Below are 21,920 nucleotides of genomic sequence, written 5' to 3' on the forward strand. Positions count from 1 at the left end.
TAGCTGTAAAGGAAACAGTTTTTTATTTGAGTAAATTACTTGATATAGTTGTTTAGCTCTGATCACACCTTATTTTTAACATTTCAGTAACAAAGAGAATGGGCATGAATACAACTAATGAGAAGGATTGTATGACCCATCTACAGCTAAAATCGCAAGCATACACGTTGCAAGTCAGTAGTTCCTTATATCGTTGGTGTGTCAACACCTCAGCTCTTGTTTAATCTAATCATTTCCCCAGTACCTTTCTAGGCCACCTTTACTGCTAATATAAAGAATGTCTAGTTTCAATATCTTCATTGTGTCCTCTTGAGAAATCCCCAGCCCTAGGAATTAATTAAAACTTGCTCTGTAGAGTTCATACAGAGTCTGTTGTGTACAGCAGATAAAAGGACAAAAGAGCTTTATAAAATATCATTGGCAAAATACTCAGTGCAATCAATGTCCATGTCTGCAGGAAATGTTATCTGATATTGACACAGTAAATATCAAATATTTACAATTTGATGTTGAACGCTTTGGGGTCATTCATTGTAGCAAAGGCTGCAGGCTCTAAATCTTGGATCGTCATTCTGAAAAGAGAGTGGACCCACATTTACCTGAGTTGTAACAACCAGTTTTCTGAAACAAATATTGTATGTCAAGTCAACTTACCATCCACTTTGTGAGTAGGTGCTGGGTGAAGGTTCTTACTTCCACACAAACTTCTGGCAGAAGGACACTGTCTGCATGAGACACATTGCATGCCAAGATTTAAACACCTTTGTTCTGTTTTGAAATGAGTACTATACTTTTTGTATTTTATATTGTGTAATTTGTTATATAATGCAGGGCTCTCTTGAAAAAGAGACCTTAGTCTCAATGGGACTCCCTGCTAAAAGAAAGGTTGAATAAAACTTTTTGGGTTTGTTTGGTGGCCTTACCCCGCATTCCAGGGCAGTCTTTAGGTCTCTGCACCTGTAGCTGGTGCCCAGAATGCATGGGTCCTCTCTCTGTTCTCCTGCCTCTCTCACTCCCCCACACAGACCCACCCTCTGAGAAACAAATGTCTCGAGTTACTCTCACAGCCACTTACAGTACATCCCCACCCAACCCATAGAAACTTGGATTTAAGTGAATTTCATGTTATCTTACAGTATGTAGTTGAGTGAATCTAAATATGACATACCTCACACACATTAAGGGCAGACTCTGGTTTACCCAGAACCCCCTTCAGCTGGTGGCCATGGAGCTGGGTGAAGCCGTCACACTGAAAAGAGAGAAATAAGACATGAGCCCAGAGGCTTCTATAAGGCTCCTATGTGAGATGAGGGGCGATGTAGACCAGGGGGCAGGGCTGACCTTAGGGAGGGCGTTGGGGTGGAGCTGGCAGACGGAGCCCAGGAAGGAGGCGGTCTGGGGTTCTGAAGCGTTGGAGCCCAGGTGTAGATGGGTCAAAACCGCCAGGGTCAGACAGGAGTCACAGTCAGACAGAGGAGCACTCTCTGAGAGAGAGAGAAAGTAATTTCAAAACAAGGAAATATAAAAGAGGAAATGGATAGAGAGAAAAGTGACTATGCGGTGGTGGTGCAGGGCAGGAAAGATGAACGAGGAAGTGGTTATGAACTCACCACTGACAAGCGTCTCCATGCCATGACAGACTTGGATGAGGGTGCAGATGGCCTCAGGGGTGATGTAGCTCAGGAGCATGTCCATCAGCATCTTACCATACTTCTCTATCAGGTTCACACACTGATGTCTGTAAGATGAGGGCAGAATGCCACACACCTTCCCCAGCATATCAATCACAGCCATCTGGGAGGGGAAACAGATACAGGGCATGTGTGTGTTTGTGTGTGCGTATGCCTTAAATAAATGTAATCACTACAGTAACTGTATTTCTAAGGCATGTCTTACTTTTGGCAGCATACTCTTCAGTAACTTGATGAGATAAACACAGAGGGTACATTGTGGTGAGAACTGCACCTGGTAGATAGAGAGAAAGAAAACAAGATGAAGACAGACAAACACAGTCAGGTTCAGACAGACAAAAACAGTCAGCAGGACACAGAATAGGTCAGAGAGAGAGAGCATTAGTCTTGTTCTTTCTGTCTCACCTTTGTCATTGACATGGCTGACTTCAGAGTGTCTTGAATGTGATTGGTCAGCAGGTCATGCTGCTGGCCCTCTGACTGGGAGCCACACAGTCCCAACACGGAGCACACCTGAGCTGGATTCTGTGGGAGAGGAGAGAAGCTTAACTTAGGCTAATTCAGTCAGAATTATTTGAAGAAGTACAAACCAGGATCTTTCTCAACCTCCCACTAACACTTACGACGAAGCTGGTCAAGAAGGTGAAGGACAGGGGGAGGTTCTTATCCACCTGCTCCTGGCACAGTTTAGGTGCTGCAGGACCTGGCATGTGGTCACACAGTTTCTCCAGCTCGCTCCTGATCTTGGTCTGGGGATGGAGGAGTGGCAGAGGTTGAGAAAGACCCTGAAATCACTTTGAGATGAATTAAGTATATTTATTGTTTTCTACAATCATTAACACGTATTAAAGAAAGTATCAAAAGCTACAGTAAAATACTTAGTAGTTTCTTTTCATGTTTAGATAGAAAACAGGGTGTCTCTAATTCCACAGCAGTGCAGAACAGAAATGCACATACTGTACCACTTCTAGTGTAGAGTGAGGGTTTGAGATGGCCGTCATAGGGGTGTTACAGGTGAAAACCATATCAGGAACTGAAAGTCTGTGTTTCCTTCTGGTTTGTTCAAAAGAAACCTCAAGACTCTATCCTCAACCTTACTTTGACAACCAGGAACAAAAACTGAACCAGGTGAATGGACATGCATTCACCTGTAGCGATCTGTAGCGATCTGATGGTTATGGGTGTTTATGGGTGTTTATGGGTGGTTATAGGTGGTTATGAGTGGTTATAGGTGGTTATGGGTGGTTATGGGTGGTTACGGGTGTTTATGGGTGGTTGTGAGTGTTTATTGGTGTTTTTATGAATTACAACATGTATGCTTCAGGTGTGTTCTGCTGATGTATTCACCTGCATGTCTGGATTGGAGAGAAGGGCTGTAAGAAGTTCAATTATTTGGGCACAGTCCTGGCAGCTGTCCCATTTCTGAGCGGAGGAGAGGAAAAGAGAAGAATGCTAACACAAAGTTGTGGTGGGATACTGAGGAAAAGACCTCCATTTATTCTACTCAGTATATAAGTGGACATTTATATTATTCCTGAAAATGCACTGCCTGAAAAGCAGTGCTTGATTTTAATTAACTGTTCTTTCGTGTTGCAAAATATTTTCCTGTCTTTTATAAACTGACTGTTTTCTACCTTCTTCTTTAACAAGAATACAGAAATGAAATTGAAATATACACATATGGAATCATGTCATAACCAAAAAAGTGTTAAACAATTCTTTATATAAACAATTATTTTAAATATTTTAGATTTTAGATTCTTCAAAGGAGCCACCCCTTTGCCTTGATGACAGCTTTGCACATTCTTGGCATTCTCTCAACCAGCTTCACCCAGAATGCATTTCCAACAGTCTGAACACTTGTTGGCTGCTTTTCCTTCACTCTTCAGTCCAACTCATCCTGAACCATCTCAATTGGGTTGAGGTCAGGTGATTGTTGAGGCCAAGTCATCTGATGCACCACTTCATCACTCTCCTTCTTTGTCAAATAGCCATTACACAGCCCGGAGGTGTGATGGGTACTTGTCCTCTTGAAAAATGAATTATAGTCCCACTTAGCGCAAGCCAGATGGGATGGCGTATCGCTGCAGAATGTTGTGGTAGCCATGCTGGTTAAGTGTGCCTTGAATCCTAAATAAATCACTGACAGTGTCACCAGCAAAGCACCCCCACACCATCACACCTCCTCTTCCATGCTTCACGGTGGGAATCACACATGCGGAGATCATCCGTTCACCTACTCTGCGTCTCACAAAGACACAGCGGCTGGAAGCAAAAATCTCAAATTTGGACTCATCAGACCAAAGGACAAATTTCCACCAGACGAATGTCCATTGATCATGTTTCTTGGTCCAAGCAAGTCTCTTCTTTTTGTTGGTGGTGTCCTTTAGTAGTGGTTTCTTTGCAGCAATTTGACCATGAAGGCCTGATTCACTCAGTCACTTCTGAACAGTTGATGATGTGTCTGTTACTTGAACTCTGTGAAGCATTTATTTGGGCTGCAATTTCTGAGACTGGTAACTCTAATGAACTTATCCTCTGCAGCAGAGGTAACTCTGGGTTTTCCTTTCCTGTGGCGGTCCTCATGAGAGCAAGTTTCATCATAGTGCTTGATGGTTTTTGCGACTGCACTTGAAGAAACGTTCAAAGTTTTTTCAATTTTCCCGGATTGACTGACCTTCATGTCTTAAAGTAATGATGGACTGTCATTTCTCTTTGCTTATTTGAGCTGTTGTTGCCATAATATGGACTTGGCCTTTTACCAATTAAGGCTATCTTCTGTATACCACCACTACCTTGTCACAACACAACTGATTGGCTCAAACGTACTAACAAGGAAAGGAATTGCACAAATTAACTTTTAACAAGTCACATCTGTTAATTCAAACGCATTCCAGGTGACTACCTCATGAAGCTGGTTGAGAGAATGTTAAGACTGTGCAAAGCTCTCATCAAGGCAAAGGGTGGGTCCTTTGAATAATCTAAAACACTTTTTTGGTTACTACATGATTCCATATGTGTCATTTCATAGTTTGGATGTCTTCACCAATATTCTACAACTTAGAAAATAGTACAAATAAAGAAAAAACCTGGAATGAGTAGGTGTGCCCAAACGGTAATTTTGTCCCAGTAATACACATTTCAGTTTTTTCTTACCATATTTGTTAGCTTTCTGAATCTGCTTTGAACCTTGCCAGTTGGTTGTTAGTACAGTAGGCAGCACAATATGTTGCATACACTAGTATGGCTATATTTTGGGGGTTAAATGGGGGAATCATTGTTCCAAAATAACAATAGTTCTTACGTTCAGCTTGTCCCAGGCGTTTTGTGTTTCCTCCCCAGTGACAACCCTCGCCAGAGCTGTGGAAATATTAAAAGATTATTAAATACTTGAGCCCTCCATTTATAGTTCTAAATGTCTCATGAACAAGACTACACATTTTAATTACATGTTTAATTGAATTAAAACATTAATTTATATGTCAATAATGTATAGCGGACTCGTACCTGTGGTCTGGTAAGCAATTAAGACAACGAATACAAGCTTGAAAAATGCCATCATCAGTCAGTCTCTCCCTTAAAGACTCTACTTGAAAAATGAACACCCGCTCAATGTAGAACTGGGGTATAGACAGGGTCCACCTGCCACATAAAGCCCTCACCAATCAGAGCTTGACAGAAAAGTGTGATAAGCTTTATGTATTCTCTTTGGTATTGCGGAACTGAGTTGTACAAACATAATGTTGGTCCCAATTCAATAGAAGCTGTAATTTTAGTATGTGGATCCTCTAACAAAACTAATTTACAACTAGACATCCCTGACTGAATGCTTGAAAGTGTTAGGTTCTAAATGAACCTATTAAATCTCACAGACAATCAGTAAAACTTAAACCAAGTTTATTCACCCATTGTGTCAATACAGCTGCAAAAGACAAAAACATATTTTCACCAGTGGTAATATATATACCCCGATTTGGGTGCTCTCCAGTGCCTGCCAACATATGATCATCTTCCCTGCACTCAGTACATTCCAAGCTTAATTGCCTCTACCATATACATTCCTCCAACAGATAACCATTCACTTCTGGTGTAGACCCTCTTAACTCACCACAGGTTAATGAGAAGGGTGTGCTTGAAAGGATGCACATAACTCTGCAATGGTGGGTTGTATTGGAGAGAGACTCAGTCTTAAATAATTTTCCACACATTTTCCAAATACAGTGCCTGTATTTAGTTTTCATGCTAGTGAGGGCCGAGAATCAAATCAAATCAAAATCAAATCAAATTTATTTATACAGCCCTTCGTACATCAGCTGATATCTCAAAGTGCTGTACAAAAACCCAGCCTAAAACCCCAAACAGCAAGCAATGCATGTGAAAGAAGCACGGTGGCTAGGAAAAACTCCCTAGGAAAAACTCCCTAGAAAGGCCAAAAACCTAGGAAGAAACCTAGAGAGGAACCAGGCTATGAGGGGTGGCCAGTCCTCTTCTGGCTGTGCAGGGTGGATATTATAACAGAACATGGTCAAGATGTTAAAATGTTCATAAATGACCAGCATGGTCAAATAATAATAATCATAGTAGTTGTCGAGGGTGCAACAAGCACGTCCGGTGAACGGGTCAGGGTTCCATAGCCGCAGGCAGAACAGTTGAAACTGGAGCAGCAGCACGGCCAGGTGGACTGGGGACAGCAAGGAGTCATCATGCCAGGTAGTCCTGAGGCATGGTCCTAGGGCTCAGGTCCTCCGAGAGAAAGACAGAAAGAGAGAAAGAGAGAATTAGAGAGAGCATATTTAAATGCACACAGGACACCGGATAAGACAAGAGAAATACTCCAGATGTAACAGACTGACCCTAGCCCCCCGACACATAAACTACTGCAGCATAAATACTGGAGGCTGAGACAGGAGGGATCAGAAGACACTGTGGCCCCATCCGATGATACCCCCGAACAGGGCCAAACAGGCAGGATATAACCCCACCCACTTTGCCAAAGCACAGCCCCCACACCACTAGAGGGATGTCTCCAACCACCAACTTACCGTCCTAAGACAAGGCCGAGTATAGCCCACAACGATCTCCGCCATGGCACAACCCAAGGGGGGGGGCGCCAACCCAGACAGGAAGACCACGTCAGTGACTCAACCCACTCAAGTGACGCACCCCTCCCATGGACGGCATGTAATCCACTCTCACATAGGTACGTGGTTGGAAAGGGCATCAATGTCTTAACAGCGCGATTTACCAAGGCAGAACCGCATATTGTAATTTCGATGAGGCTCTATTGTTCAGATATCGGTAAGTGGACTGGAGGCAGGGCATGAAAGGGATAACGAATCCAGTTGTTTGTGTCATCCGTTTCAGGAAAGTACCTGCGTAATTGTGCACCCAACTCACTCAGGTGCTTCGCTGTATCATATTTGACATTGTCTGTAAGCTTGAGTTCATTTGCACACAAAAAAATCATACAATGATGGAAAGACCTGTGTGTTGTCCTTGTTAATGCAGACAGAGAAGAGCTCCAACTTCTTAATCATAGCCTCAATTTTGTCCCGCACGTTGATATAGTTGCGGAGATTCCCTGTAATCCTAGATTCAGATGATTCAGGCGAGATAAAACATCACCCAGATAGGCCAGTCGTGTTTTTGAGCAAACGGTGTTCGGTGGCTTGTATGCGAAGCAGTAATTGTTTCATAACATCTCCTGCCATGTCACTGATGCGTCGTGAAACAGTGTTGTTTGATGAAGGCATTGTCGGTATATTTTTTGGGCCTTTCCCCCCACCATTGACCCAGCCATATCCGCGGCAACAGGAATAATTACGTCCTCCACAATAGTATGGCGCTTGCCTGTCCTAGACACTCGGTAGCTCACCACATAAGACACTTCTAGCCCCTTCTTATTAATGGTATCTGTTGATTTTATACGTCTTACTACTCGAAAGTCGTCTTAGTTCTCGCTCAAAAAACTCCTGTGGCTTGTTTTTCAAATTAGCATGTTTTGTTTCTAAATGTCTGCGCAAGAGTGAAGGTTTCATCAAGTTGTGAAACAGTACTTTTGCACATATAACACACTGTGGCTGAGGAAAGGCACTACTCCCATTATAAGTGCACCCCAAATCAATGTAGTTCTCATCATATTTGCGCCTCTTTGATGGTCCAACATCCCTGTCTGTTGTTCGGTGCTTTCCCGGGTAAGGGAGCAGTAGCTCTTCGGCTGCATCAGATTCACAACTGTCAGTGTCCATGCTAGCTGGGCTAACAACAAATGTAGAATTACTGATGCTAGCATTGGATGTGCTCGTGGAAGCAGAACAACTTGGGTCGTCGACAGGTGCAGGTGTAGCACTGCTGGTAGTAGCAGTACTATCAGTAGAGCTGATATGTGTCTCTATGGACGCAGGCCTTACCTTTTTGAACCATTTGTACATTTTTGAGCAAACGGAATGAGCAGCAGCTACATACGGACCGTTGGTGGAATTCCCGCAAGAGAGTAATGGTTAATGTGATTGGATGTTAATTATTTGACTAGGCTACCTGTATTTCACATTGTGTTGTTATTTCGATGAACACTAAATGGTTTCATTTTATTTTTGGCAGTGAAACGAGGCTACTTAGGAGAGAAGAAAACCACCCAGATGTATAGCCCCGTTGGAAAATATACACTACCGTTCAAAAGTTTGGGATCAGTTAGAAATGTCCTTGTTTTCCATGAAAACATACATGAAATGAGTTGCAAAATGAATAGGATATATAGACAAGACGTTGACAAGGTTATAAATAATGATTTTTAATTGAAATAATAATTGTGTCCTTCTTTCGACAAAGAATCCTCCATTTGCAGCAATTACAGCCTTGCAGACCTTTGGCATTCTAGTTGTCAATTTGTTGAGGTAATCAGAAGAGATTTCACCCCATGCTTCCTGAAGCACCTACCACAAGTTGGATTGGCTTGATGGGCACTTCTTACGTACCATTGTCACGACTTCCACCGAAGTTGGTGCCTCTCCTTGTTCGTTCGGCGGTCATCGTCACCGGCTTTCTAGCTGCCACCGATCCATGTTTCTTTGTCCATTTGTTATGTCTGGTTCCCATTTCGTTATGATTATTTCCCTATTTAAACCCTCTGGTTATCATGATGTTTTGTGCGTTATTATTTTCCTGTTGATCGTGTTAGTTGTGTTTGTCATTATTGTTTTATCCCTGCGTGGATTTGACTGTTTGACTGATGAGCTTTTCTAGAGTAAATACGTATATTTTACTCAGTTCGGTGTCCTGCGATTGACTCTATTCCTCATCTCCACTACACTGACACTGACAACCATACAGTCAAACTGTTCCCACAACAGCTCAATAGGTTGATGCTTATTTCTAAAACCCTCTTAGGCCTCAATCCCCCTTATCTGAGATATCTACTGCAGCCCTCATCCTCCACATACAACACCCGTTCTGCCAGTCACATTCTGTTAAAGGTCCCAAAAGCACACACATCCCTGGGTCGCACGTCTTTTCAGTTCGCTGCAGCTAATGACTGGAACGAGCTGCAACAAACACTCAAACTGAACAGTTTTATCTCAATCTCTTCATTCAAAGACTCAATCATGGACACTCTTGCTGACAGTTGTGGCTGCTTTGCATGATGTATTGTTGTCTCTACCTTCTTGCCCTTTGTGCTGTTGTCTGTGTCCAATAATGTTTGTACCACGTTTTGTGCTGCTACCATGTTGTGTTTCTACCATGTTGTTGTCATGTTGTGTTGCTACCATGCTGTGATGTCATGTGTTGCTGCCTTTCTGTGTTGTTGTCTTAGGTCTCTCTTTATGTAGTGTTGTGTTGTCTCTCTTGTCATGATGTGTGTTTTGTCTTATATTAATTTTTTTATTTTTTATTTTTAATCCCAGCCAGGATCCCGGAGTCACTTCTTCACTGTTGACGTTGAGACTGGTGTTTTGCGGGTACTATTCAATGAAGCTGCCAGTTGAAGACATGTGAGGCGTCTGTTTCTCAAACTAGACACTCTAATGTACTTGTCCTCTTGCTCAGTTGTGCACCGGGGCCTCCCACTCCTCTTTCTATTCTGGTTGGAGACAGTTTGCGCTGTTCTGTGAAGGGAGTAGTACACAGCGTTGTACGAGATCTTCAGTTTCTTGGCAATTTCTCTCATGGAATAGCCTTCACTTCTCAGAACAAGAATAGACTGACAGGTTTCAGAAGAAAGGGCATTGTTTCTGGCCATTTTGAGCATGTAATCAAACCCACAAATGCTGATGCTCCAGATACTTAACTAGTCTAAAGAAGGCCAGTTTTATTGCTTCTTTAATCAGGACAACAGTTTTCAGCTGTGCTAACATAATTGCAAAAGGGTTTTCTAATGATCAATTAGCCTTTTAAAATGATAATCTTGGATTAGCTTACCTTCTAGGCAGAGTTGCAAAGAAAAAGCTGTATCTCAGACTGGCCAATAAAAATAAAAGATTAAGATGGGCAAAAGAACACAGACACTGGACAGAGGAACTCTGCCTTGAAGGCCAGCATCCCGGAGTTGCCTCTTCACTGATGACTTGAGACTGGTATTTCTGATCAGTTTGATGTTATTTTAATGGACAAAAAATGTATTTTCTTACAAATCAAGGACATTTCTAAGTGACCCCAAACTTTTGAACGATAGTGTACATTGCAGGGGAGGTTGTCTTCTTTTTTATCAATTTGCATAATACGATAAGAAATGTATTCAGTTATGATATTAAAATAGAAATACATTTGTATTTGATTATTTGTATTTTGAGTTTTTTCAAATAATGTTGCCCGAATCAACTATTTCTATTGGAAGTATTTTTAAGTATTTTAAAATAATGTCCTATAAATAGCATACTATTTGAAACCATTTCCAAATATGTTATTTCACATACCAAACAGACCAGGGTTCAAATGGATGGAGTGTTTACATATTTGTATTTTAAAATACACTTGTCTGTGTATTTGAGTATTTTCTGATACATGCCAATACTTTCAAAGTGCATTTCCAAATACATTCCAATACTCAACTACTTGTATTTTCAAAGAAGAAATATCAAAATAATTACTACCGAATGTCTTCGAATGTAATTGACATACCCTTTATAGTATTTGAACCCAGGTCTGATTAGAATATCAACTATTATAGTTTATGTCCATTTGTTAAGGCTGTTCTCAGGGGCACTTCCTTATTGTAGAACCTATATGGTCTATATGGTGATTATCCATGTTGTGCAACGGGATACATTTTATCTCACTAATGACCCACTTCTTGGGCCATACCTCAAGTATAGTTCAAGGTATTTACATTGATTCTTGATGGCTGGATGCTGAGAGGACTGAATAGGCCATGGAAGCATGCGGCCTAAGGTGTTGAGGCTAGGAGGAACCTAAGTGCTCCACAGTCTGCCAGGATCTCACCACTGGTGCAATCATGTGGCCTCTATTTCGTTTTCGCTGTGTCATTGTATTGGCCAAAGATAAATAATTTATTGGTAAATCTGACTAAAACCTCAAAGTGAACTTTCCGCTCCTGACTGGCTAAACACGTTCCAGTGTGGGCCATGTAGGCTATCACAAAATGACTCATAGTTTCCCCAGAGATATTTCTGTTAGTGGTTATGCAAAACGTGTTCTGAGGATCCCGAATGCAACAGGGAAACAAAAGACTCATGACTGCATGGTGCCATAGAGGCTGGTGAACATGACAGAGTGGCATGCCTCAGGAAACACTGTGTGTTGCAACCATGCTCTTATGTGTCTGTCACATTGGCAGGTCCGAGCAATTAGTAATCAGCCATGCAAAACAAAACTCTATGTTGGTCTATGTGTTCAGAAACAGATAATACTGCAGTATCATTGTTTGAGATGGGTCTGAATGTTCATGCCTTGACCAGACACAAACCCTATACTCGGACGATTAATCATGGAACAAACATTATCATCACAGATAAAATATTACCAAGGGCTTTTTTTTGTTCCCTTCCCTTATTCCACAAAGAACAACACAAAATAGTTTTAAAATTGCGTTGCATACCAGAAATGTTTCTATCCAAATGCACTGCATCGACACATTGTTACTGTGACCTAAGATAACATCAATAAATATAAATAGTATTTTCTTCATGCTTATCTGGAAGTACCCTCGTCTTGGAGCCTCAAATACACCCTTCACTCGTTGGCTGCCTGCTCAGTATGACGATGGGGTCTCTCGACCCAAAGGCTGGGAGCGAAACACACGCTTCAACAACTTTATACTCCCTCTAGTATGATGACAATAAATGTATTTTGAATAACTGCTACTATGTCACCACAAGTTATATATAACCTGACGTTCACGCCCTTCTCCCCCAGCATCCGCTCCTACAGCAACGGCCTGGACTGTGACGAGAGCTGTGAACGCTCCGAACCTTGTTTCCCCATCCAGGTCAGTCACAGCTCTGACATCACATCCCACAGCCTTCACTTACAGCATGCACTACGACTATACAGCCATCTCTGTATATCTTGCCCTTTTCTGCACTCTTACAAAAAAGGGTTCCAAATGGGTTCTTTGCAGAGGGATAGGGTTCTACCAAGAACTGTTTTGGTCAGAAGAACGGGTACTTTGATGATTCTTTGGAAGGCAAGAATAATTATTTGGAACGGGGGTTTTACATAGAACCATATATAATATTTCCCAGCATGCTCTATTGCAGGGAGATTTTCAGAATTGTTGTTTAATGTAATGTCTGTGTTTTTGCAAGTACATTGATTGGTTGATTTAATTTGATGCCTAACAAAGATAAATAACATACAGTTTTCTAAACTAATCCAATCTATTAGTAATTGGATTTAGATGATTGAGGTAGTCTCAGTATTCAATCGTCCCTACCCTGGCAGTCATTCTGAACGCAGGTTGCGGGTGATTAACAATTCTACTTGTTGGATATCCTAACTCTGTCTAGATCCCAATAGGAATTATACATCACTTTGCAAGCCATCATAATGTGACTTCCAGGCCTGATGTGGACACCTTCCTAATGCTGAGTTGCCCCCCACCATTTTGGCCTCAGATTAGCCTCAATTCGTCGGGCATGGACTCTACAAGGTGTCGAAAGCTTTCCACAGGGATGCTGGCCCACGTTGACTCTAATGCTTCCTACAGTTGTGTCAAGTTGGCTGGATGTCCTTTGAGGGGTATTTGTAATTATTATGGGATCCCGATTAGCTGCTGCCTTGGCACATATCTACAACACAAAATCCACATGTGTGTATAGTGCGTATATTATCGTGTGTGTATGCATGTGTCTGTGCCTGTGTTTGTGTCTCTTCACGGTCTCCACTGTTCCATAAAGTGTATTTTTATCTGTTTTTTAAATCTGATTCTTCTGCTTGCAGAAGTTACTTGATGTGAAATAGAGTTCCATGTAGTCATGGCTCTATGTAGTAATGTGCGCCTCCCATATACTGTTCTGGACTTGGGGACTGTGAAGAGACATCTGGTGGCATGTTTTGTGGGGTATGCATGGGCATTCAACATGTCAATACCTCTCACAAATACAAGTAGTGATGAAGTCAATCTCTCCTCCATTTTGGAGAATGGTGGCGTGCTCGGCCCTCCTTTTCCTGTAGTCCACGATCATCTTCTTTATCTTGATCACGTTGAGGGAGAGGTTGTTATCCTGGCACCACACTGCCAGGTCTCTGACCTCCTCCCAATAGGCTGTCTCATCGTTGTCGGTGATCAGGCCTACCACTGGTGTGTCGTCGGCAAACTTAATGATGGTGTTGGAGTCGTGCTTGGCCATGCAGTCGAGGGTGAACAAGGTGTACAGGAGGGGACTGAGCACGTACCCCTGAGGGGCCCTCCGTGTTGAGGATCAGCGTGGCAGATGTGTTGTTACCTACCCTTATCACCTGGGGGCGGCACATCAGGAAGTCCAGGATCCAGTTGCAGAGGGAGGTGTTTAGTTGCAGGGTCCTTAGCTTAGTGATGAGCTTTGAGGGCACTATAGTGTTGAATGCTGAGCTGTTTGAATAGCATTCTCACGTTGGTGTTCCTTTTGTCCAGGTGGGAATGGGCAGTGTGGAGTGCAATAGAGATTGCGTCATCTGTGGATCTGTTGGGGCGGTATGCAAATTGGAGTGGGTCTAGGGTTTCTGGGATGATGGTGTTGATGTGAGCCATGACCTGCCTTTCAAAGCACTTCATGGCTACAGACTTGAGTGCTACAGGTCGGTAGTCATTTAGGCAGGTTGCTTTAGTGTTCTTGGGCACAGGGACTACGGTGGTCTGCTTGAAACATGTTGGTCAGGCTTGGTCGGAGACAGGTTGAAAATGTCAGTGAAGACACTTGCCAGTTGGTCAGCGCGTGCTGAGAGTATAAGTCCTGGTAATCCGTCTGGCCCTGGCTCTGGACCTGAACTCCCTCAACATGCAGCGGGGACGTGACCATGGCCTGCCTGGTACGCACGTCCACATACCACCATTCTGATACCACTTTTTTTTTTGTTATAGAATTTTTTAACTCTGCGTCATTGAGATGGGCTCGTAAGCAAGCATTTGATGCTAAAGTCCACACCAGTTGTATTCGGCATGTGACAAATAAATGTTTTATTTCATTTACATTTTATTTCACCAGTGTCCAAAACACAGCAAAGGCTGGTGACCAGATTGGCCATGCTGTTTTTTTCAGCGAAGAAGGTCTGTTGACGCCAAATCTGTTGGGTAAGAAATGTTGCCTTCAAGATGAATCTTTTAAATTTTTCTCTGCTTCAATATAGCTCTATCAATCTGTTCCACTCTCTCTGTCTGCCGCACCTGCTGTCTCGAACTCTGAATGCTCGGCTATGAAAAGCCAACTGACATTTACTCCTGAGGTGCTGACCTGTTGCACCCTCTGTCACACCCTCTACAACCACTGTGATTATTATTATTTGACCCTGCTGGTCATCTATGAACATTTGAACAACTTCGCCATGTACTGTTATAATCTCCATCCGGCACGGCCAGAAGAGGACTGGCCACCCCTCAGAGCCATGTTCCTCTCTAGGTTTCTTCCTAGGTTCTGGCCTTTCTAGGGAGTTTTTCCTAGTCACCGTGCTTCTACATCAGCATTGCTTGCTGTTTGGAGTTTTAGGCTGGGTTTCTGTATAGCACTTTGTCACACCCTGACCTTGGAGATCCTTTATTCTCTATTTTGGTTAGGTCGGGGTGTGACTAGGGTGGGCATTCTAGTTTCATTATTTCTAGGTTGGCTTGGTATGGTTCCCAATCAGAGGCAGCTGTCTATCGTTGTCTCTGATTGGGGATCACATTTGGGCAGCTTTTTCCCACCTGTTAGTTGTGGGATCTTGTTTGTGTATAGTTGCCTTGAGCACTTCATAGCTTCACGTTCGTTTTGTTCTTTATTGTTTTTTTGTGCCCGTTCACGTAATAAAGATGATGAACCTAAACCACGCTGCATTTTGATCCGATTCTTACAACAACGGTCGTGACAGAAGATCCCACGGACCAAGTAGCGTGCCCAGGAGGAGCAGGGATCCTGGGCCTGGGAGGAAAGCCAGGAGTGGAGGACATCCTGGACTTGGGAGGAAATAATGGCAGGAGACAAAAGCCTGCCATGGAAGAGGCGGAAGCAGCGAAGGAGGAAAAGCGACGACATCGGGGCTCGCGGTCACAACGTAGGCCCAAGAAGCAACCTCAAAAAAAAAAATTGGGGGGGGCACACGGGGTGGTCGGCGACGCTGAGGGGTGAGTTAGAGACCATGGAGGAAGCGTTGGATAGATTGAGAGAGAGAGAACGGAGGGGTGAGATAGAGACCTTCGAGGAGTGGTTGGCGAAATGTGAAGAGAGTGAAGCGAAAGAGCTGTTGGTTTGGCTGGGGAGGCAAGACATTCGCCCTGAGGAGCATGTTAGTCGTCCGATGCCACCTGTGTCAGCTCCCCGTATTTGTCCTGAGGAGCGTGTCATCTGTCCGGTACCATCTGTGCCGGCTCCACGCACCAAGTCTCCAGTGCGTCTCCACAGCCCAGTACGTCCTGTGCCAGCTCTCCGCACTCGCTTTGAGGAGCGTGTCATTGTTCCGGTACAATGTGTGCCAGTTCTACACACTATGTCTCCAGTGCGCCTCCACAGCCCGGTGCGTCCTGTGCCAGCTCCCAGCACTTGCCGTGCGAAGTTTGTCATCTGTCCAGGACACATTGTGCCAGCTCTATGCTCCAGACCTCCAGTGCGCCTCCACAGCCCGGTACGACCTGTGCCAGCTCCATGCACCGTGCCTCCAGTGCGTCTTCCCAGCCTGGTACGTCCTGTGCCAGCTCCATGCGCCAGGCCTCCGGTGACGATTCCCAGTCCAGAGCTTCCGGTGACGGCCCCCAGTCCAGAGCTTCCGGCGACGGCCCCCAGTCCTGAACCTCCTGCGACAGTCCACAGTCCTGAACCTCCTGCGACAGTCCACAGTCCGGAACCTCCTACGACGGTCCACGGTCCGGAACCTCCTACGACGGTCCACAGTCCAGAACTTTCTACGACGGTTCACAGTCCGGAACCTCCCACAACGGTCCACAGTCCAGAACCTCCTACGTCGATCCACGGCTCGGTTCCTCTGGTGACGATCCACGGTCTGGAGTCCCCGGCGATGATCCACGGTCCGGTTCCTCCGACGACGATCCATGGTCCGGAGCTTCCGGCGACGATCCCAGCACCAGAGTCGCCACCGAAGAGGGCGGATCCGAACGTACTAGACGACCAGTTCTTATAGCCTTTAGCCGTACCCTTATCCTACTCCTCCTCTGGTCTTCTGGTGAAGTAGAGGTTAATCCAGGCCCTGCAAGGCCTAGCTCCACTCCCATTCCCCAGGCGCTCTCATTTTTTTACTTCTGTAACCGTAAACGCCTCGGTTTCATGCAGGCTAACATTAGAAGCCTCCTCCCTAAGTTTGTTTTATTCACTGCTTTAGCACACTCTTCCAACCCGGATGTCCTAGCCGTGTCTGAATCCTGGCTTAGGAAGAACACCAAAAACCCTGAAATATCCATCCCTAACTATAATATTTTCCGACAAGATAGAACTGCAGAGTTGCAATCAACTGCAGAGATAGCCTGCAGAGATCTGTCTTACTATCCAGGTCTGTGCCCAAACAATTTGAGCTTCTACTTTTAAAAATCCACCTTTCCAGAAACAAGTCTCTCACCGTTGCCGCTTGCTATAGACCACCTTCTGCCCCCAGCTGTTCCCTGGACACCATATGTGAATTGATTGCCCCCCATCTATCTTCAGAGCTTGTGCTATTAGGTGACCTAAACTGGGACATGCTTAACACCCCGACCATCCTACAATCTAAGCTTGGTGCCCTCAATCTCACACAAATTATCAATCAACCTACCAGGTACAACCCCAAATCCGTAAACACAGGATTCCTCATTGATATCATCCTAACCAACCTGCCCTCCAAATACACCTCTGCTGTCTTCAACCAGGATCTCAGCGATCACTGACTTATTTCCTGCATCCGTAATGGGTCCGCGGTCAAATGACCACCCCTCATCACTGTCAAATGCTCCCTAAAACACTTCAGCGAGCAGGCCTTTCTAATCTACCTGGCCCGGATATCCTGGAAAGATATTGACCTCATTCCATCAGTAGAGGATGCCTGGTTATTCTTTAAAAGTGCTTTCCTCACCATCTTAAATATGCATGCCCCGTTCCAAAAAAATAGAGTGGTTGTTCCAGCATGTGTTTGCCAGAGTATGATTGCAAGTGTCTCTCATATCCCTTCTTGCTTGTTGATTCCCAGGCTGTGGTATGAAAACACAGGTGTCTTTACCTCAGCACAGAGGGCTGCCCTGAGTCGTGTCTCTTTGGCTCGGATCATCTGTGACAACACTGGCATAACAGTCGTGTCCAATGACCCATTCATCCAAGGCAAGAACAAACTCATTAACTGCAACAGTATCCCGCAATTGAACCTCCAAGCCTGGAGAGAGAGACAGCAGAACCAGAACCAGGAGGAGGATCAGGAGCAACAGCAACAACAACAACAACAACAGCATCAGTGCTAGTCGGACCAGGACAACGAGGTAATTGGTTCAACATCCGTTAATAACTCAATACTTCTGCACCAAGGTGACATTTAATTCATCCATAACCCATCCACCCCTCTCTCCAAACATCACCCTCTTTTTCTGTATTCCTTTCTAGATCCCCTGATGTGAGGCCCCCCAAACGCCAAGGACCCAGCAGCTCTCAGTCTGCTCTGTCCAGCTGGCCGACCACTTCCTCACACTTACAGTTTTCTGTCAGGTTGTCTACAACAGGTGGAACCATTACAACACAGAGTCAGGGGCGTTATTAACCACCAGCACAATACCTGGTATCTAACACGTTTCCCTTCTTCTGCACAGCGGTTAATAGGGCGGACCTGTGGCGTAACAATCAGTTGTGTCAATGGCCTTCCGTCAGCCAGCTGATTCTCAGGAAATCTGATGCACTCCTTGCAGCTGGTCAAGGTCAATTAACTACAGTAGTAAGGCCTCTTGTCATTTTTAACAGGATTTTAAAGAGATTTCTTTGCATTCTGCAAACTGATCATTTGGTGTTTTAGGTGTTGTTGATTTATTCTATGACCAAAAAAAATCAAGGAGTGCTGTAAGAATTGTCATGTATTTGAATTGTGTGAAAGAATGCAAACAGATGAAAAAATAGCAAATGTTTTTACTTTATAAAGTAAATGTATTAGTGAACAGAAACTGCTGAATTCCTCTATACACACCGCCTTATCTCGGAAATATAATTTGTTTATTATCAACAACTGTAACTGTATTAGGTTATATTCGTAGCCTATGTTCAAGTCAGTCATGACCAGACTTTTTAAATGAAAGATTCTGCACAATTTTTGTACTGCACACAATTTTGTACTGATCTAAATGTGTACTGCATCTGTATCCTATATTCTTCATTTTTTTATGGTTTATTTTTCGAATATTTTATTTTAATGAAATACTGTATTTCTGTGTTTTATTGCATAAATATACACTGCATCAGAAAATGAAAATAAAAATGATATAACTAATGGTGGTGCACGGAGCAGCTGTTCACACGCACCCGCCTGTAATTGCTAATAACCAATGATTTGTATATACACTATGACTGACAGGGGTTTTGAAGACACCGCACCTCCATCTTGGCACTCCCCAACCATTAAAAAATATATTTTGGAAGATATAGAAATGCCTTTATTACTGTCTACATTTGTTTTTGACAAATGTATTCTATTACAGACACTTTTTAAATTATATTATGTGAGCTAAACATAAAAACAAATAAGAACTATGTTTAAAATATCTCCTTAAAGTATAATTTTTTTTTAAAGTTCTAATGTTAATCTCCCATTTATATCAAAAACATACTTAAATACATGTTATTTTGTTTTTGAAAAATGTCATTGAAATATTGCAGAGGACTTCTTTTTCTGGGGAGTGTCAATCATAGCCGTGGGAAGTACAGTGCCTTCAGAAAGTATTCAGACCTCTTGACCTTTTCCACATTTTGTTACGTTACAGCCTTATTCTAAAATTGATTACATGCATTTTTTTCCTTAGCAATACACATAATGACAAAGCGAAAACAGGTTTTAAGAAATGTTTGCAAAAAATAAATGACATACCTTATTTACATAAGTATTCAGACCCTTTGCTATGAGACTTGAAATTGAGCTCAGTTGCCTCCTGTTTCCATTAAGCATCCTTCAGATGTTTCTACAACTTGATTGGAGTCCACCTTTGGTAAATTCAATTGATTGGACGTGATTTGGAAAGGCACACAACTGTCTACATAAGGTCCTACAGTTGAAAGTGCATGTCAGAGCAAAAACCAAGCCATGATGTCAAAGGAATTGTCCGTTGAGCGCCTAGACAAGATTGTGTCGAGGCACAGATCTGGGGAAGGGTACCAAACATTTCTGCAACATTGAAGGTCCCCAAGAACACAGTGGCCTCCATCATTCTTAAATGGAAGAGGCTTGGAACCACCAAGACTCTTCCTAGAGCTGGCACGCCGGCCAAACTAGGCAATCGGGGGAGAATGGCCTTGGTCAGGGAGGTGACCAAGAACCAGATGGTCACTCTGGCATAGCTCTAGAGTTCCTCTGTGGAGATGGGAGAACCTTCCAGAAGGACAACCATCTCTGCAGCACTCCACCAATCAGGCCTTTATGGTAGAATGGCCAGACGGACGCCACTCCTCTGTAAAAGGCACATAACAGCCCACTTGGAGTTTGCCCAAAAGGCACCTAAAGACTCTCAGACCATGAGAAACAAGATTCTCTGGTCTGATGAAACCAAGATTCAACTCTTTGGCCTGAATGCCAAGTGTCACATCTGGAGGAAACCTGGCACCTTCCCCAGTGAAGCTCAGTGGTGGCAGCATCATGCTGTGGGGATGTTTTTCAGCGGCAGAGACTAGGAGTCTAGTCATTCCCTCTTTTTATGGTTAACTCACAGCTTTTCTAATATTGAATTAAACTCTGACATTGTCCCCTCTGGATCAACGTTAACTTTTTCTGCCCATTCCCTAAAGCAATTGGCGATTTGCGTGTAGTATATTTGGCGCACATAGCCTACATTTAAGGCATGCTTCAGTTCGGCTGGCGGCTAGCCGAAGTCACCTACGGGAACAGAGCGAGTGTGCTAGCATACTCCCGAGAGAAAAAAGCGGCAATAGTATTGTTTGTCTATTTTGAGATGACGTCACAATTAATCTAACCTACTCAAGAAATCTGTCATTATTTTTGACGTTTTTGCAGAGGAGATCTTAGTCGCGCAATTTTACATCTAACTAAGATGTTTTGTGCAGTATTTCTCAATAAAAAAAATGTGCATGAAAATTTGTCATTTCTCATTGAATGACAATAAAGACTTTACTGAAGAATCCCAACTGTTTACCAATCAGCAAAGAAATGGTCTTAGACTTCAGCTACCGACTTCGGGTTGGTCCAAGAAAAAATGGTGTGTGCCTGAAGTCCAAAACGAACAATAATGTCACAACATGTCATCATAATATATGTACAAACTCTTCCGAACTGTTTAGACTGGAAAGCATTCAACGCCTTTAGGCCCTAACAATACGTAGGCTTACGTACTAATGCCAGATAGCTTAAAATAATGAAAGAAAAACCTAAATGTAGCCTATAAATTGCCTAAAAATGATACATTTATGGATTTTTAAAAGGTATTGTTTTCTCTTTATTCAACCCAGCCGCCACCCACCCGCCACCGATCATTCTCATCCACATAATATTTCATGACCCTAAACCTGCCCGACTGCGGGTTATGAGGCAACCCTTGCATCATTAATAACTAAGATAGCTACATTATTTTAATGGTGTGTTGACCTCTTCTATTCTATAATGATAGTATCTTGTGTTGAAAAAAGGCATGGCATACTACATACCATAAATTCTTCTTCATGTATAATGTTGCAAAGTATCCTCTACCTCTAAAACTCAACTGTGGACCTCGAAGCCGGTTCCACCGCTTGTTTTTATTGTTCCCCTCTAATCAGGGACTGATTTAGACCTGGCACAATAGATGGGTTCAATTAATTATCAGGTAGAACAGAAAAGCAGCATGCTCCGGACCTCGTAGGGTCAGAGTTGAATACCCCTGTGAGTCTAGGCTATGTAACTTTACCGAATGAAGAAAACTATAAATCTTGGCACCTTCCATATGATAACATCAATAAGTGTCACTCTGAAATCAGGATGAAAATGTTTCAATTTCTTAACCAGGTCCAAAGCATTGGTGTGGCTGTTTTAGTTCAAATTACTGTAGTCATGTAAATTACCTTAGTCAGGTTAATTTCCTTAGTCATGTTAATTACCTTAGCCATGTTAATTACCTTGGCCATGTTAATTACCTTAGTCATGTTAATTACCGTAGACATGTTAATTACCTTAGTCATGTTAATTACCGTAGACATGTTAATTGCCATTGTCATGTTAATTACCTTAGTCATGTTAAGAGTTCATGATCTTACTTCCCTATGTAGGTCGCTTCTCAAGTAACAGTTTCTGTGTGGAAACAACATTAAGCAAAAGCATGATGACAACAGACTAAAGCTATAGATGTAGGATCTTAATTTGAGTCAGCTTGCTACAGCAAGACAATAATCCTGCAGGGAATCAAATACCATGATCAAATAGGCACTCAAGTAAAATTGCAAAAAATGTGGC

The 21,920-nt window shown here is 43.1% G+C and overlaps 1 protein-coding gene across 1 annotated transcript; it reads right to left on the reverse strand.

Annotated features, from left to right (window-relative positions):
- Positions 1-4: 4 nt before the first annotated feature.
- LOC106564846 (prosaposin) lies at positions 5-5,286 on the reverse strand. Its single transcript, XM_014131306.2, has 12 exons — positions 5,199-5,286; positions 4,996-5,051; positions 3,039-3,113; positions 2,315-2,440; positions 2,097-2,216; positions 1,897-1,965; positions 1,611-1,794; positions 1,342-1,484; positions 1,169-1,249; positions 924-1,034; positions 655-725; positions 5-572 (listed from the first exon to the last, which is right to left on the reverse strand). Exons 1-11 carry the CDS (start codon positions 5,251-5,253, stop codon positions 690-692), a joined length of 1,056 nt encoding a protein of 351 aa, XP_013986781.1. The 5' UTR covers positions 5,254-5,286; the 3' UTR covers positions 5-572; positions 655-689.
- Between the last annotated feature and the right edge of the window lie 16,634 nt (positions 5,287-21,920).

The sequence above is a fragment of the Salmo salar genome, chromosome ssa01 (genome assembly GCF_905237065.1).
Source record: "Salmo salar chromosome ssa01, Ssal_v3.1, whole genome shotgun sequence".
In the NCBI taxonomy this organism is placed as follows: Eukaryota; Metazoa; Chordata; class Actinopteri; order Salmoniformes; family Salmonidae; genus Salmo; species Salmo salar.

Coding starts and splice junctions, on each gene's coding strand:
- LOC106564846 (XM_014131306.2), bottom strand. CDS start 5,253: ATGATGGCATTTTTCAAGCTTGTATTCGTTGTCTTAATTGCTTACCAG. Junction 5,052..5,198: donor AATTGCTTACCAGACCACAG/GTACGAGTCCGC, acceptor ATATTTCCACAG/CTCTGGCGAGGGTTGTCACT. Junction 726..923: donor AGACTGCCCTGGAATGCGGG/GTAAGGCCACCA, acceptor TGTCTCATGCAG/ACAGTGTCCTTCTGCCAGAA.